The sequence below is a fragment of the Capricornis sumatraensis genome, chromosome 19 (assembly GCF_032405125.1).
Source record: "Capricornis sumatraensis isolate serow.1 chromosome 19, serow.2, whole genome shotgun sequence".
NCBI lineage: Eukaryota > Metazoa > Chordata > Mammalia > Artiodactyla > Bovidae > Capricornis > Capricornis sumatraensis.
Genome location: NC_091087.1, coordinates 48,820,055 through 48,838,897, shown reverse-complemented (window position 1 = coordinate 48,838,897; position 18,843 = coordinate 48,820,055). Strand labels below are relative to the sequence as shown.

General features: G+C 36.9%; 1 protein-coding gene across 1 annotated transcript in view; it reads left to right on the top strand.

Moving 5' to 3' along the window:
* The window catches only part of STRN3 (striatin 3), a 105,125-nt gene that overhangs the window by 45,231 nt on the left and 41,051 nt on the right, over positions 1 to 18,843 (top strand). Inside the window, exons 4-5 of the mRNA XM_068991450.1 lie at positions 6,678 to 6,759; positions 10,006 to 10,179. Coding sequence (XP_068847551.1) covers positions 6,678 to 6,759; positions 10,006 to 10,179 — 256 coding nt within the window. The remainder of the gene's footprint in view (positions 1 to 6,677; positions 6,760 to 10,005; positions 10,180 to 18,843) is intronic.

The window sequence follows — 18,843 nt, the reverse complement described above, 5'->3', positions numbered from 1 at the left end:
ACTATAATTTTCTGATATATATAGAGAGCCCATTTATATATGCATTTTGCTAGTGCAAGCAAACTGAATTTTATACTGTTCTTGACTGCTGGTTACTAAGATAAAGAAAAAATATGTCTTCATTTGAATATACAGATTTTCTTCTGGTATAGTTGCCTTGTTGTTGTTTAGTCACTCAGTCATATCCAAGTCTTTTGTGACACTGTGGATTGAGCCCACCAGGCTCCTCTGCCCATGGGATTTCCCAGGCAAGAATATTGGAGTGGGTTGCCATTTCCTACTCCAGAGGATCTTCCTGACCCAGAGGTCAGACCTGCATATTCTGTAAGTCTCCTGCATATTCTGTAAGTCTCCTCCATTATAGGTGGATTCTTTATCACTGAGCCACCAGGAAAGTTATAGTTGCTTTCATAGCTAGTAAAGTTAAAGCATATTTAATAGGGAAAATAAGAAAAGTGTGAGTTTTTATTTTTACAGTTAAATGTTATAATAGATTTGTAAAAATTTAGCTAATTGGCTTTAACTTTAATATTAAGTACTTAAAAAAACTTGGCAGACACACCCTATATGTACAGTCTGCAGTTGATTTATTTTTAGGTCTTCTCCGCTTACCAGTTTTAGTACCACACTGTATCTTCCTGTTTTCCTTGATGGCTCAGATACTAAAGAACCTGCCTGCAGTGCAGTCAACCCATGTTCAATCCCTGAGTTGGGAAGATCCCCTGGAGAAGGGAATGGCAACCTAGTCTAGTATTGTTGGAGAAATCCATGGACAGAGGAGCCTAGCAGGCCGTATATAGTTCATGGGGTCACAGAGTCAGACACAACTGAGTGACTATCAGAGACACACACTTATTTTCCTAGTTGTTGTCATATATAAAATTAAGAGAGCAAGATAGTAGTGGCATGAATTTCCTTTGATCTGGCTTTTAAGGGGTTATGAAGACTCACTGATGAGTCAGGGACAAGATGCCGTCTCCCTTGGAAAAGCAACAGTAAGTGATATAAGATGTGAAGCCTGTATATTTTCAGGATTACTTTCTTTGCTATAGCAGTCCTCCATAGTTTGAGGGAGTACAGTGGTTCACCACAGAGGAAACCTGATGCCTTCACAGCTTTCCTGTAACTCATTTTTTTTCTAATATGGCTAGAGTAGTCAGAAAATAAGCAGTCACTTTCTTTTTTGTTTTGCCTGTGCTGTGTTGTGTGGCTTACAGGATTAGTTCCCCAACCAGGTCTTGATCCTGGGCCCTGGCAGTGGAAGCGCTGAGTCCTAGCCAATTCCTTGGACTGCCAGGAAATCCCCTGCTTTCTATAACTTGAGGACTGTTCTCCTCACTTGGTCTGTGTAAATGTGAAGAGGCTAGTTGCAGCCCCACTGTTCCTAGAGCTAAAATCACAGTTGGCTAACTGGTTTTGGTGCGAGTTTGTATAAAGTCAAGTCATTAGCAGATAATCTCTCCTGCCCACAGCAGCTATAGGATAAAGACACATCTGTTTTTATCTGTATAACGTGAAAGTGGCTCAGTCGTATCTGACTCTTTGCAACCCCATGGACTATACAGTCCATAGAATTCTCCAGGCCAGAATACTAGAGTGAGTATCTTTTCGCTTCTGAAGGGGACCTTCCCAATGTAAACTTAACTATTAAAACTTCCTTAAATTGAAGAATAAAATAGCATCCAAGTATTTTATTTATAGGAGCCACAATGATAAATTATTTTTACTGATGTAGAAAAGCTACTCAGGATGTTTAGTGGAAGACAAAGGAATGGGCAAAAATACACCATGCCAACAACAGGACAAAATTCTTTATGTCAAAGTATAGATAGAGATAAACATTCAATCAGTATTGCCTTTTTTATACTTAAAATGTTAAAGGAAAATGTACAAAATATTGTTTTGAAAGAAGTACGAGATGTGTGTGTTTCTATACACTTGTCCAAGTAATACCAATACATATATCCTAAACTTAACCCTATAAAAGAATGTGTATCCAGTTCTGTAAAGAACTCCTATTTCCCTCCATTTTGGGGAAAAATCTACAACAGTAGAAATAGGGACAAAAAGACTTGAAAAGTCACTAATAAAAGAAATGGCCAGTAAGTATATGAAATGATGCTCAAATGTATTAGTTATTGAGGAAGGGCAACTTAAAACCACAATACATTATTTATCAAAACGGTGAAAAGAGAAAAAATGTCTTTTTTTCAGTGTTGCTGAGGGTGTGGATCAGCCGGGAATTTTGCACCTACTGGTATTGGAATTCTAAATTGATAAAACTGCTCTGAAAGTGATGTCAATACAAATAACCCCCACTGTCCAAAAGTAAAACATTCCCATTCATAAGCCAAGGTGACACAAGGCAAAGGTGTAATTTACCTTTGGACACATCTTGTTAATGGTGCACAAAATAAATGAAGATAAAGCACAGATGTGGGGCTTAATATGGAGCTTGGTGGTGCCTCTTGATGCTTGTGGGTGCGTGCTGCCATTTTTCAACAGCTTACTGCAAAACAAATGCTGAAGAGGCTGTTTTTTTCCCTAACCTTTTTTCATAAAAAGTGAAAAAGGTCTCTGAATTTTTTTTTTTTTCAGTTAGGCTAGTGAAAACAGGTATTACATGCAGGTCCTTCAAAAAAGTGATGTGAGAGCTTTGCTGGTGGTCTAGTTGGTTGAGAATCTGCCTGCCAATGTGCAGGGGTCTTGGGTCCCATCCCTGGTCTGGCAAATTACCACATGCTGCACAGCTGTGGAGAAGGCAATGGCACCCCACTCTAGTACTCTTGCCTGGAAGATCCCATGGACGGAGGAGCCTGGTAGGCTGCAGTCCATGGGGTCGCTAAGAGTTGGACACGACTGAGTGACTTCACTTTCACTTTTCATTTTCATGCACTGGAGAGGGCAGTGGCAACCCACTCCAGTGCTCTTGCCTGGAGAATCCCAGGGACGGGGGAGCCTGATGGGCTGCACTGTGGGGTCGCACAGAGTCGGACACAACTGAAGCGACTTAGCAGCAGCACCAACACAGCTGCTGAGCCCGTGAGCCACAATTACTGAGCCCCCAGACTGCAGCTACTGAAACCCATGCTATGGCCTGTGTTCTGCAACAAGAGAAGCCTGAGCACCACAGTGAAGAGTAGCCCCTACTCGCTGCAACTAGAGAAAGCCTGTCCGTGTACAGTGATCAAGACCCAGACCAACCAGAAGTAAATCTTTAAACAAGAAAAAAAGTGAAGTCACATAAAGCTTTAAAAAGTGGAAGATAACTGTGTTGCTAAAGGGAACACAAGCATGTCCTGTGGTACAGTAATTCTACTCCTTGAAATGTTCATCACAAGGCTTGTGTAAGAATGTTCATAGTATTATTACTTTTAATAGTAAAAGACTGGAAACAACTCATGTTCTGTATTGATAGGATAGATAAGTAAATTGTGGTATTTTAGTGTAAGAAAATGTTATTTAGCAAGAAAAGTAAATAAATTATAATCAAACGGATGGTTAATAGTATCAGTGACTCAGTGGACATGAATTTAAGCAAACGCCAGGAGATAATATAGGACAGGGAAGCCTGCCATGCTGCAGTCCTTGCAGTTGCAGAGTCGGCCACAACTTAGCAACTGAACAACAACAACAAACCTGACAGCTTCCACTTTTTCCCCTTCTGTTTGCCATGAAGTGAAGGGACCAGATGCTGTGATCTTAGTTTTTTAATGTTGAGTTTCAAGCCAGTTTTTTCACTCTCTCCTTTGACTCTTTAGACCATGTAGTCAAGGCTGTGGTTTTTCCAGTAGTCACGTACAGATGTGAGAGTTGGACCATAAAGAAGGCTGAGTACTAAAGAATTGATGCTTTTGTGCTGGAGAAGACTCTTGAGCCACCCTTGGGTTGCAAGGAGATCAAACCAGTCAGTCCTGAAGGAAATCAACCCTAAATATTCACTGGAAGAACTGATGCTAAAGCTATAATACTTTGGCCACCTGATGTGAAGAGCTGACTCATTGTAAAAGATCCAGCTCATTGTAAAAGACCCTGATGCTGGGAAAGATTGAAGGCAAAAGGAGAAAGGGGAGAAGAAGATGGTTAGATAGCGTCACTGACTAGTGGACATGAATTTGAGCAAATTCTGGGAGATAGTGGAGGATGGAGGAGCCTGGCATGCTGCAGTTGATGGAGTTGCAAAGAGTTGGACAGAACTTAGCAGATGAACAGAAAACTTGACAACATGAGTGGGTCACATAAAATTTTGAAATTGATATAAATGGTTTCATATATATCAAATTCAAAAGTTAACTTGTGCTGAGAAACCAGGGTAGTGTTGATACTTTCTAAGGAGTATATAGTGAGTTGGAAAAGGGCATGGTGAAAGTTTTCTGGGGTGCTGAGGCTGTATATTGTCACCCTGCTTATTTAACTTATATGCAGAGTACATCATGAGAAATGCTAGGCTGGAAGAAGCACAAGCTGGAATCAGGATTGCCAGGAGAAATATCAATAACCTCAGATATGTAGATGATACCACCCTTATGGCAGAAAGTGAAGAAGAACTAGAAAGCCTCTTGATGAAAGTGAAAGAGGAGAGTGAAAAAGTTGGCTTAAAGCTCAACATTCAGAAAACGAAGATCATGGCATCTGGTCCCATCACTTCATGGGAAATAGATGGGGAAACAGTGGAAACAGTGTCAGACTTTATCAGCCATGAAATTAAAAGACACTTACTCCTTGGAAGGAAAGTTATGACCAACCTAGATAGTATATTAAAAAGCAGAGACATTTGCCAACAAAGGTCCATCTAGTCAAGGCTATGGTTTTTCCTGTGGTCATGTATGGATGTGAGAGTTGGACTGTGAAGAGGGCTGAGTGCCAAAGAATTGATGCTTTTGAACTGTGGTGTTGGAGAAGACTCTTGAGAGTCCCTTGGACTGCAAGGAGATCCAACCAGTCCCTTCTAAAGATCAGTCCCGGGTGTTCTTTGGAAGGAATGATGCTAAAGCTGAAACTCCAGTACTTTGGCCACCTCATGCAAAGAGTTGACTCATTGGAAAAGACTCTGATGCTGGGAGGGATTGGGGGCAGGAGGAGAAGGGGACGACAGAGGATGAGATGGCTGGATGGCATCACTGACTCGATGGACGTTAGTTTGAGTGAACTCCGGGAGTTGGTGATGGGCATGGAGGCCTGGTGTGCTGCCATTCAGGGGGTTGCAAAGAGTCGGACACGACTGAGCGACTAAACTGAACTGAACTGATGGTGTTTTGTTTCTTAATCTTGGTACTGGTTACATGGGTATGTTCAAAAATTCATTGAAATATATATGCTTGGGTGTACTTCAAGAATATCCTTTAGCAACAGTGAAAACTGGAGCCAAATTTCAACATTAAGGGACTGGTTAAGTAGGTGTATACTTTCTATAGAATATTATATAATTATGTGATGTTAATCTATATTTATTGCGATAAAGTGTTTAAGGTCTATTGAGTGTTAAAAGCAGCTTGTAGTGCAGTTCAGATCACGCCTTTTTTTTTAATGAGAGGAGAAGCTCGCCTGTGTTATCTTCAGATGGAAAATATGGAATAAGAGAATCTCAAATATTAACACTCTCAGTGATGGGATTTGAGTCAATTACATTCTTTTTTAAAATGTGTTCTTTTGGCCAATGATTTTATGTTATATGTGATTTAAAAATAAAATGGTGTAAGTAGGAAAAAGTCATAAAAAATGGGCACTATAAGAAGGAGATAATTCTAGAAATTATAAATATTTCTACATATAGGGGAAGAATGAGAGGGTACTAATAATGGGTTGTTAGGGCTAGAGAAGTTATGCCTTCAAAGAATATTTGAATTCCTGCCAATAGAGTTCACATGACTCTGAGGAGTCTAGGAGACTAATGACAGTAAGCCATGGTAGGAGTTCATTCACTGTGAGTGCTTGTCATGTATGGCCCTATATTCATGCTTTATCTTCATTTTTATAATGGGAAATTACAGGAAAATATTTCTGTATCATTAGTGCCAGTAAAGTTTTAAGAACCACTCTGGAGATACTTGTTAAGAAGTTAACTCATCTGAAGTTATGCTGTTCATTAAACTCATTTTTAATGTATACACTTTGTTACCTGAGAATAAAATATGACTTTTTACATACAGTAAAAATGTTTCCTGGTTTAACTTTTAGTTCTAAAAGTGAAACTGACTGTATTGAGTCTTGTATGTAGACTTAGCATCTACTAATACAAACTGTATGTTACTCATTATATTTATATATATAATCATACACACACACCTAATTTCTTAACAGTGTTGATTTATGTAAATAGTAAATATTTTAATTTCAGAAGCATTCAAATTAGCAGAATTCTGGTAGTTAAAAAATTGAATTTAATAATATTTCAAATCCTGGGCTTTTGTTTTTTTAATTTCTGATAGTTAATGTACACTTGGCTTTTCCCAATTTTAAAACAAGGAGAATGGTGCTTAAGTGTTTGGGCTGTCAGGATAAACACTTAAAATGAATAACCCACAGTGAACACTCAATAAAAGTTAATTTTCTTATATCCTTTGTAAAATATTTTGCTATATTTTTGTGGGACTTTATGATAACTTTGGCAGCGTTATCAGGAGTTGAAGTAACATGTATGAAACTTGTCTTGTTTTGTTGTTGTTATTAATTTTTAGAAGAAACCAAAGACACAGAGGCTCCCACAGCACCTCAGAATAGCCAGTTAACGTGGAAGCAAGGCAGACAACTGTTAAGACAGTGAGTAATGCTTCATTTTCAGCTTTAAGGATTTAGGTATGAAAGTGTTTACTTAAGTCAGTTGGCAAGTGAAAATTATTTAATGATAGTGGGACAATGTATATAGCTCTCATGTTGTTTCTTTTTTGTTTCGTTAGATTTTGAATCTTTTTAAAGTTTGCATCCTCTGAATGTTTCTTTAAACATTTCTCAGAATGATCTTATTTTCTTACTTGTGGAATAGAATGTCAGAAACAATTGAGGATTCATACTTACAGATACACTCATTACTCTCACTGCAAAATTCACATATTTGGTTTTAAGTGAGATTGTGACTGGTTTAGAGAAGGAATTTATCTGGTTGTCAGAAACTTTTCAGCACTGGCTTGCTTACTAAATTTACTTGAATTTTTGAGGAACATTATTGATGTTTTAATTCTTTGGTGTGGTAGAAGTACTTCTGTGGCAAATCTTTTTACTATTTATCAATTAGAATAAATAAAACAAAGATTTATTTGTTCTTTTCCCTTGTGTTTTGAAAACTTTGGTACTTGAATGCAACTGAAATCTTAGGTAATTTGTAATTGTTCACCCTTCTCAACCCTAGATATCTTTATCTTTGCTTCAGTAACCCAGTAAAGTGTGGTCAGACCCTTGGTCTTATTATAACCTATAACTGTTCTACCTCTGGAATGATCTGACAGTTCGTATTCCACTTCTCTTAATCTGGTTCCCCTGTTATTTGCTCTCTGATCTGATCTTGACTGCTTCATTTTCCATATCTCCTCTACCAGTGGTCGGTTTGAATTTGTTTTTTTCTTGTGGTAGGGTTTTTTGTTTCTTTCTGTTACTTCGTTAGCTCCTACTTTGACCCCATGATCCTTTACCCTTTTGCCAGTACCCTTAGCTTTCTTGCTACCCACCTGTCACCCCTCCTCATCCCACCAGTCATTTTAGTATACCTACCTGCAGGATTTCAGCCCTAGTTCTGTCATACTATCTGTTGCTTCTGTTTCTAATTAATTTTTGGAGAAAAGTCATAGAATTGTGTGAATGCCATTACACTTGCATGGTTTTCTGTCCAAACATTTCATGGAGCCTTTTTCCACATCCCTTGTCATCTCTTGCTCCTGTTGCCCTCAGTTTGCCCTCCTAAACTTGCACTGCACCTCAGCCCATTCTTCCTTACTCTCATTAGAGCACCTTAGGTTCTACTTCACTGAAAATACAAAGGCTATCAGGTGAGAACTCTTCACTTCTTGCTTTTTTTTCTGTAAATGTATTTAAACCTCATATTTATAATCTCAGTTTCTAATGTTCTATTCAAAGAAATTTTTATCAATCTGAACTCTTGGTGACTAAAATTCAGGTTTTAATAAAAACAGGTTATTGCTTGGAAGGATGCCAGGGTAGCCAGCTGAGTTAAGGGAAGTGCTGGTTGCCTAAGAGTTGGGAACACAGGAGCTGGAGCATCACTGGAGGACTTCTCAGGGAGTGGGGCATCCGGGATGTGATTTTAAACTCTTTGGTTTTCTGCTCCTCTGTGTGTCAGCTTTATTCTTTTCTCCTGAAAACCACTTCTCTCCAGATGACAGAGGATCCCTTGTTTTATTCAGAATACTTTCTGAGGATTAAATTTGTCTTCACTTGATTGAATAACTACCAAGTCAGTTGTTTTTACCTGGCTTGTTTAGATTTTGTTTAGGATTTTGATGGCCTGTTAAGACCACATGGTTAGAACGTGGAGGTTTTTTTCTTTCCTCCAAAAGAAGATCACATTTTTTAGAAGAGTTTGACGGTTCTAGGGAAAACAGGTACACAGAATTTCTCTCATAAATGTCTAATCCCATTGTCTGGCTTTATAGTCTCTCTCTTCTTACCTTTCTCTAAAAACAGTTTATGTGAATAGTCTTCCTTGTTCGTTTCTCAGCTAGTTTTCCATTTTCGTATTTCTCTGAAGCTTCTATCACAAACATATTTATGAGACCCTTTTGTTCATTTGACCCTTTGGAAATACTTGACATAAACTCCTCGTTTCTTTTTGAAACTTGGTTTTTCTTACTTTCATGAAATTACTCTTTGCTGTTTATTTTTACCCTAACTTCTTGTATTCTTTGCTGTAATTTTTCTTTGTGGTTTTCTTACTTTTCCAGTACTTTAGCTGTTTTTGTCCCCAAGCTTTCTGTTTTTATTTATGCTTTTTCTTTGGGTAACTTCATTTAAATTCATAGCTTCAAATATCACCAAACATTAATGACTCCCAAATCTGTAAACCTAGTCCATTCTTTTCTGAGCTTTTGACCTTTCTTATCACTGTACCTAATAAATGTTATCACTTTGATAGATACTACATGATTATTTGATGAGTACCCTGTAAAACCAGATTCTGGCCCTTTATTATTAATTTTACTGAGTAGAATCACCATTCAGTCATCTCAGCTAGAAACCTGAAAAATTTCCAGAATTCTCACCTTAATTTACTACTATATCTACTTTAGTGGCAAGTTACTTGGATTTTATCTTATTTTTCTCACATGTTTTTCTCTTCTCCAGTTTTAGTTCTTGCTGTGTTAGTGTCCTAACCAGGCTCCCTGTCTTTAGCTTTCACTTTAAAATCTTTTGTTATTTTGTCAGTACTATATAAGGCTTCTTTTTAACATCTTCCCTTAGCCTGTCAAATTATCAGTACTTTGGTAAGAAATTTTAAAATTTGTCACACAAGCTCATTCATTACCCATTATCTGTATTTTAGGTCTCATAGTAGGTCCTCGTAGGTAACCTGGTTTAGCTAAGAAGGAAAGTTTGAAAACCACAGGTCCATAGGACTGTAATGAGATCTTAGATCTTAGAAGGAGAACTGAACTATCCATTAACCTCTCACTAAAAGCCAAGCTTTCAAGGTGGCCTATCATTGTTCAGAGGTTTAATTCTATTCATCTTTTACAACTTTCTGGATTTTTTTTTTTTTTTTTTGAGTAATACATATGTCGGCTCCTAAAAGGTTTAGAGCTTTTTAGGCGTCAGGATGATTGGCTCTTAATTAGTATTAGCCATCTATATGCTTTCTCAATTAAATTTTGGTTTGTAATCAGCCCTTTAAAAAAAAAAACTGGAACTAGTCTATAGAGAAGAAAGATATTAGGGAAAGGAAGAGTATATTTTAGAGTATTACAGATTTTTCTAAAATCCTTTGATGTAATTTTTATTTAACAAGTTTGCAGGTATTAGCAAATTATGGGATTTAATATTTTTAATTTTCTCTTATAGATATCTTCAGGAAGTAGGTTATACAGATACAATATTAGATGTACGGTCTCAGCGGGTAAGATCATTACTTGGACTGTCCAATTCAGAACCAAATGGATCAGTAGAGACAAAGAATTTAGAACAGATCCTGAATGGCGGTGAATCTCCTAAGCAAAAAGGACAAGATATCAAAAGGTATGAACTATACTTACTTGTTGCTCAATCGCTAAGTTGTGTCCAACTTTTTGCAACTCCATGGATTGCACTACGCCAGGCTTCCCTGTCCTCACTGTTTCCTGGAGCTTGCTCAAACTCATGTTCTTTGTGTCATTGATGCCATCCGCATTCTCATCCTCTGTTGCCCCCTTCTCCTCCTGCCCTCAATCTTTCCCAGCATCAGAATGTTTTCCACTGAGTCAACTCTTGGCAGCAGGTGGCCAAAGTATTGGAGCTTCAGCATCAGTTCTTCCATTGAATATTCAGGGTTGGTTTCCTTTAGGAAAGACTGTTTTAATCTCCTTGCTATCTAAGGGACTCTCAAGAGTCTTCTCCAGCACCACAATTCGAAAGCATCAATTCTTCAGTGCATAGGTCAACATTATTTGTATAACAGGTATTATGAATCTCTTTAGCTTTTTGTTACTACTGTTAACAAATTTTAAAGCATGCAGAGGCTCATCCTTGGTGGTCCAGTAGCTAAATCTCCACTATCCCAATGCAGGGGACCTTGGGATTGATCCCTAGTCAGGGAACTAGATCCCACATGCCACAACAAAGAGTTTGCATGCTGCAACTAAGCCCTGGCACAGCCAAATAAATAAATAGAAGTTTTTAAAAGAAATGTGTAAAAATTTTTAAAAAGTTCTGTAAAAAAGAAGCATGTAAAGTTCAGATTTAAAGTTTTTTCCTAAATGGCATCATGGACAAATAAACTTTTTATTTAGGCACTTTTTAAATTTATGTATCTTGAAGTTTTGAAGCCAAGAGAATGACTGAATTATCTCTGAAATAAGTGCAAAATTAAAACTTGAGACTGATTTCCTGTAGTTTAGAGTTGTTTTGAACACCTTGATTTTTGTTAGAGTGTTTTGAATAAATTTTAATACTACTCTGTGATTAGAATAGTAATGATTGTTCAGTCACTGTTGTGAAAGAAACAAGGCTTTGCATTGTGTTTGGGCTCAGAAAGCTACCAGATCTAATTTAAACTTTTAATGTCTTTATTAAGATACAATTCACCTGCCATAAATTTCACCCATTAAAGGATAGAAGTTTAACAGTTTTTAGAGTATTCACAAAGTTATTCAGCCATCACCATAATCTAAGTTTTGAAAATTTTCATTGCTCTGTAAAGAAACCTTGTACTCATTAGCTGTCACTCCCCATCTTTCCTATATACCTCTCACTCACCAGTCCTAGGCAACCATTAATCTACTTTGTCTCTGTAGATTTGCCTATTCTAGATATTTTATGTAAATGGTTATTTTGTGAGTAGCTACTTCCCGTTAGAATAGTGTTTTAAAATCCATGTTACAGCATGTGTCAGTAACTCATTTCTTTCATTGCCAAGTAATACTCTTTTCTGTGGATATATTACATTTTGTTTATCTATTCTTTGTCCAACTGATGGCCTTGTCCGTTGATTCCACATTTTGGAGTAATGAATAATGCTGCTTTGAACATCAGTCTGAAAATGTGGACATGTGTTTTCAGGTCTCTTGGGTTTATACCTAGGAGTTGAATTGCTAAGTCTTACAATAACTCTGTGTTTACCTTTTTGGTGAATTTCCAAATTCTTTTCCAAAGTGGCTGGGCTATTGTACATTACCACCAGAAATGTATAAGAATTCCGGTTTCTCTACATTCTCATCAACACGTCTACCAGATATACTTTTGATTATAGTACAGATACAATAAATGCAAGTAGTCAAGCAAGTGGAACTTTTTTCATTTTCTACCATTAGATATTACCTTGAATTTCATAGGTCGGAAGGACAAAGAAAAGGAGAATGGAAAAAATAAAACTAGTTCATGTAGAGCTTAAAATAGTATATACAGTTTATAAACTAGCATTACTTCATACCTTAGATATATATTGGGATATTATGTTGATAACTTTCAGGTTAGCATAAGCCTTTAGTTTTGGGATTTTATTTCTGAGAAGTAAGATCTCTAATAAAAACAATTTGACATCTAATAGAGTCCTTATTTTCTTTACTCTGGATTTCAGGAATCAAGAGTTTTCTTAGCATATGAGAAAAAGCAAGGATATTACTATGTGTTTTAAAAACTAAATTTGTGAGTTAACCAGGTTAAGTAGTTAATAGGATTTATAAATACTTGGGAATGTAGTTTAGTGTATCACACTTGAATCTGAGTTAAAGATCCACAGCAGACTACATCTTCTCCTTGTAAAGTTTCTCACCCTTACAAGATTAGTAGTTTTTTGTTTTCTGTTTTGGTAAAAAGCACATAACATGAGATCTACCTTAAAAGTTTTTAAGTGCACAGTGCAGTGTTGTTAACTATGTAAGCACAGTATTGTAGAGCACTTCTCTAGAAGCTTTTCATCTTGCGTGACTAAAACTCCATACTCATTGAATCAGTCAGTTCATTTCAGTTCAGTGGTGTGATCACTCACCTAGAGCCAGACATCCTGGAATGTGAAGTCAAGTGGGCCTTAGAACGCATCACTACGAACAAAGCTAGTGGAGGTGATGGCATTCCAGTTGAGCTATTTCAAATCCTGAAAGATGATGCTGTGAAAGTGCTACACTCAATATGCCAGGAAATTTGGAAAACTCAGCAGTGGCCACAGGACTGGAAAAAGTCAGTTTTCATTCCAATCTCAAAGAAAGGCAATACCAAAGAATGCTCAAACTACCACACAGTTGCACTCATCTCACATGCTAGAAAGTAATGCTCAAAATTCTCCAAGCCAGGCTTCAGCAATACGTGAGCTGTGAACTTCCAGACGTTCAAGCTGGTTTTCGAAAAGGCAGAGGAACCAGAGATCAAGTTGCCAACATCTGCTGGATCATGGCAAAAGCAAGAGAGTTCCAGAAAAACATCTGTTTCTGCTTTATTGACTATGCCAAAGCCTTTGTGTGGATCACAATAAACTGTGGGAAATTCTGAGAGAGATGGGAATACCAGACCACCTGACCTGCCTCTTGAGAAATCTGTATGCAGGTCAGGAAGCAACAGTTAGAACTGGACATGGAACAACAGACTGGTTCCAAATAGGAAAAGGAGTATGTCAAGGCTGTATATTGTCACCCTGTTTATTCTACCTTGAGTACATCATGAGAAACTCATTGAATAGCGACTCCCTATTTCCTCCTCCCCCTAGTACCTGGGAACCACCATTAGACTTTTTCTGTGAGTGACTACTTTAAGTATGTAAGTGGAAACGCACAGTATTTATCTTTTTGTGCCTGGCTTATTTCATTTAGCATGATGTCCTAAAGGTTTCACTCATGTAGCATATGACAAGATTTTTCTTCTTCCTTTTTTAAATTGTTCTGCTGTCAGTAAGGATTTTGTTTATTTATTTTAAAAAATCATTTATTTATTTGCAAAATTTTCTTTGATTTTATTTTAAAAAATCATTTATTTATTTGCAAAAGTTTCTTTAATTGATGGATAACTGTTTTACAATGTTGGTTTCATTTCTGCCAAGGATTTTCTTCTTTATGTCTAAATAATAATTTGTTGACTGTATGTACCACATTTTTCTTGTCCTTTTATCTGTCCACAGACTTTTAGATGATAATTGTTTTTAATCAAGGCCAATTTCCTTCTTAATGAATATACTTGTATTCAGTTCAGTTCAGTTGCTCAGTTGTGTCCGACTCTTTGCGACCCCATGAACCGCAGCACGCCAGGCCTCCCTGTCCATCACCAACTACTGGAGTCCACCCAGACTCATGTCCATCGAGTCGGTGATGCCATCCAGCCATCTCATCCTCTGTGGTCCCCTTCTCCTCCTGCCCCCAATCCCTCCCAGCATCAGAGTCTTTTCCAATGAGTCAACTGTTCGCATGAGGTGGCCAAAGTACTGGAGTTTCAGCTTCAACATCAGTCCTTTCCAGTGAACAGCCAAGACTGATCTCCTTCAGGATGGACTGGTTGAATCTCCTTGCAGTCCAAGGAACTCAAGAGTCTTTTTGGTGCAAAAGTAATTGTAATTTTGGACCATGAATTTTAAATTAGTATAACTAGGCTCAAACACATCTTTATTAATCAAAATAGGAACCATTACACTCAACACACTTTTGTCAATGAGAAATAAGGTTGTTTACTCCTATAGCTTAAAAATCTGTGTTTGGGGATTCAGCAAACTATTGGAAAGCAGTTTTCTACATCCTGCTGGTTGTGGAAGTGTTTTCCCGCAAAAAGTTGTCAAGATGCTTGAAGACGTGGTAGTCGGTAGTGGTAGTCAAGAAGTCAAGTGAATGTGGCAAATGAGGCAAAACTTCGTAGCCCAATTTGTTCAACTTTTGAAACGTTGGTTGTGCAGTGTGCAGTAAGGTGTCGTGGAGAGGAATTGGGCCCTTTCTGTTGACCAGTGTCAGCTGCAGACATTGAAGTTTGCTGTGTATTGCATCAGTTTGCTGAGCAGACTTCTCAGAAGTAATGATTTTGCCAGGATTCAGAAAGCCGTAGCGGATCAGACCTGTAGCAGACCACCAGAGAATGACCATGACCCTTTTTTGGTACAAGTTTGGCTTTGGTAAGCGGCTAAGAGCTGCTTCTCAGTTCACCCACTTGAGCTGCTTGTTGCCTGTTGTCGTGTACAATCTGCTTTTGTCACGTCACAATCCAATCAGGAATGGTTCGTTGTTGAGTAGAATAAGAAAAGACAACACTTCAAAAGGACGATTTTTCAAAATTTCTAGTCAGCTCATGAGGCACCCATTTAATTGAGTTTTTTTTACCTTTCCAGTTTGCTTCAAGTGCCGAACGACCATAGAATAGTTGATGTTGATTTCTTTAGCAGGTTCTTGTGTAGTTTAAGAGGATCAGCTTTGATGCTCTCAGTTGGTCATTGTCAACTTCTGATGGCTGGCCACTACTCTCATCTTCAAGGCTGTTGTCTCCCTGCAAAACCTCTTGAACCACTGCTGTACTGTACATTTGTTATCAGCTCCTGGGCCAAATGCATTGTTGCTGTGAGTTGTCTCTGCTGTTTTATGGCCTATTTGAATAAGAAAATTGCTCAAATTTGCTTTTTTGTCTTAGCATTATTCCCATAGTCAAAAATAAAAAACAGCATTTTATAAATCATTAGCAAAAATGCACATTAAAATGATGTAAAACGTAACTGTATTCATTTAAGGATGTATTCCAGTATCAGATGGCAAGTTTCAATAGTGCAAAAACTGCAGTTATGTTTGTACCAGCCTAATAGATTGCACATCTGTATTAATGTAGGTGTGTATGGTTCAGCTAGAATTAGGGCCTTTGAAAATTCTAATATCTAATATATTGATAGAGATACCAACAAATACATAGCTATCATATTCTTACTTATAACAGTAAAAATTTGAACCAGTCTTCATGTTCAACAGTAGAAAAATGATAAATTATAGGCCATATTGTTAGAAATAGGATGCTCTGATTTACCTTTCAACCTCTAGTAATTGCCCTCTTTCTTTTTATTCTGAATGAATCTTGCCATACTTGTAGGGTTCCTTCATTTCTAGAAAATGCACTGACTCCTTTTTACCCTTTTATTTTTTTATTTTTTGAGTTTGTTAAGTTTATCATTTTTTTTAAATTTTTTTACTTTACAATATTGTATTGGTTTTGCCATACATCAACATGTATCCGCCAGATGAATGGATAAAGCTGTGGTACATATACACAATGGAGTATTACTCAGCCACTAAAAAGAAAACATTTGAATCAGTTCTAATGAGGTGGATGAAACTGGAACCTTTTACCCTTTAAATTACCAGCCTTACTCTTGACTTCACTCTGTTTTCCCTTCATCTGGATATATAATGTTAAAAATTCTATTGATGATCTTTTTAGAATGAAAAAAGACAGTAAACAGATAGTTGGCAAAGAAAAAAAATATAAAATTCCAGATGTAGATGTCCACTTAAGCATGGTGGATTAAAGAGACATTTTACTTTCGTTCCTTATCAATCCTCTAAGATGTTCATTAAAGACTTTTTAAAAATACATTAACATATAAGAGCAATAAATTGAGTACATAGGAAGAATGAGAAGGATATACTATCCATCAGATAGGGAGAACTTAATAATTTTGGAATCTGGAAAGAAAAGAAGCCAATTCACATCCCAGAATGCCAGTAAAGTTACAAAAGGTAAGGAATTAGCAGTATCAGGTACATCTGCAGTCAGATTTAGAGGGAGTTATTAATAGAGAATTAGTTTCAAGTTTAGGTAAGAGGCAAGTTTCAAATTTATGGAAGAATTTCAAACTCCTTTTTTAGATTTATATATATATTTTTTAAATTAATTTGTATTTTAATTGAAGGATAATTGCTTTCCAGAATTTTGTTGTTTTCTGTCAAATTTCAACATGAATCAGCCATAGGTATACATATACTCCCTCCCTCCTGAACCTCCCTCCCATCTCCCATTCCATCCCACCCCTCTAGGTTGATACAGAGTTTGTTTCCTGAGACATACAGCACATTCCCATCAAACTCCCTCTTTTGTCCTGTGTAGCCATTTGAAAACCCCTCCCCTATCCCAAAGAATGGTGGTACGTTTTCTGGTGAATTCTGATTTCTGACAAATTGCAGTGATTTCCGATTTCTTAAAAAGTCAGGCACCTGTAGGGTGAGCTACTATGTTGAAGACAGGAGGAGGATCTGAAAATATCTAGCTGAGCAGTGACATCTCTTGTTTTCTTCTGCTTGGCTTCTGGTATGTTAGCAGCTGATCTTAAATCCTTTCCAGGCAGAAGTATGATCTATTAATGGTAGAGAAGACTTTCTGATACTGACAGTTGGGAACTACCAATGAAATGTTTGGGTTTCTGCCCTTTTACACAGACGGGAAGCTAACTTCTTGACAAGCCTCACCCATGTACACAATATATCCAGTTAGCTTTTCTATGCTTCACTGTTTAATGCTAACGATTAAGGAAAGACTTTGATGTGAAAATTGGAGACCGAAGGAACCAAATCAAAAAAAGGAGCTCGGAGAAGACTTTGAAAAGTTTACTCTTCTGTAAGCACTGAGAAAAATAATACATCCATAAGACAATAAGATGCTGTTTTGTAAGGTTTGATGAGAAGTCAAAAAAGAGCTAATAGAAATTTTAAAGTGTGGTTTAAATAATTTTTATGTAGAACTTGGATGATAAGGTTAAAAGACTCTCCCAGAAAAGAGCAAAGGGGGTAAAAAAGAAAGTAGGAGTGAAAAAATAGGAAAATATAAAGATGGGTCCCAGAGGGCTAACATCTGAATAGGAGTGTCAGAAAGAGAGAACAGGTAAAATGGTGTTGAAAGCATTATTAAAGTAGTAATTTTTAAAAATTTGTGTAATATATTTACAGAATGTATTTCCAAGCATTTTTGTTTCCACATTGAAAGGGTTTTTCCCTGGTTACACTATAAAATTAATTTTAAAAAATCCATTCAGGGTCATCATCATGATTGCTAAAAAGAAACATCTCAAGAGTAACAGCATATTAGCTTGCAAGTGGGGCAAAGTTCAGACCCTTCACAGTCCCTGGTTGCTTTAATTTCCATTTTCCTAAAGACTACTGACGTTGAACATCTTTGTATACCATACATGTCTTCATTTTTTTAATGAATTTTTTGAATAATCTCCCCATGCTCATTGTTTTTTTGATACCAAGATTCAAGTGTTCTGTATATAGTCCTTCATTAAATATGTGATTTGCAAATACATTTTCCCAATCTGTAGACTTTTCTTTAGATTGCCTTAGCAGTGTCTTTCAAAGAGCAAGGGTTTTTAATTTTGGAACGATTCATCAGTTATTTCTTTTATTGATTGTGCTCTCTTTGACTTTTTAAAGTCTTGTGCATGTATTGCTGTAATCAAACACAATTTTAAAACCTAAAACATGCATTCTCATTTTAGAGACAGGAATTCATATCCAAGAAATGACAGTACTTAATTTTTCAAAGTTCAGAACAACACTGTCATGTCTTAAATTTATGATTCTTAAATTTTTCTGTCATTGATGTGCTGATTTTGTCAAATATTTTCTTTGCCTTTCATTTAATCCCCCAATATTGAGACATATTATTGATGTTGAGCTGAAAATTATGTTTTGTTATTATGGTAGTTTTTTGTTTGTTCTTACTGATTTGCACTTGGAAAAAAAAGTATCTTTCTACATTCAGTTTTTATACAGGTCCTTGAACCATGTACTGAATTAGGCACAGTATAGTAGACCTATTAAGACCCTGTATCAAAGTACTATTAAAAGCCAGTCTGAATTGTATGATACCCTTAATTTAGACTAATAGAACCAGTCAGGGATAGGGGAAAAACCTAACTTTTAGACTATTATTCTTTTTGTTACCATGTACTCATCGTATTGGTCAGGATATTTGAAATCATCTAGTTTAATTCCCTTTCTTTGAGATTGGAATGAAAACTGGTCAGTCCTGTGGCCACTGCTGAGTTTTCCAAATTAGCTGGCATTTTGGCAGTTTTCCTTCCAATCTCAGAGAAAGGCAATGCCAAAGAATGCTCAAACTACCACACAACTGCACTCATCTCACATGTTAGAAAGTAATGCTCAAAATTCTCCAAGCCAGGCTTCAGCAATACGTGAACCGTGAACTTCCAGATGTTCAAGCTGGTTTTCAGAAAGGCAGAGGAACCAGAGATCAAGTTGC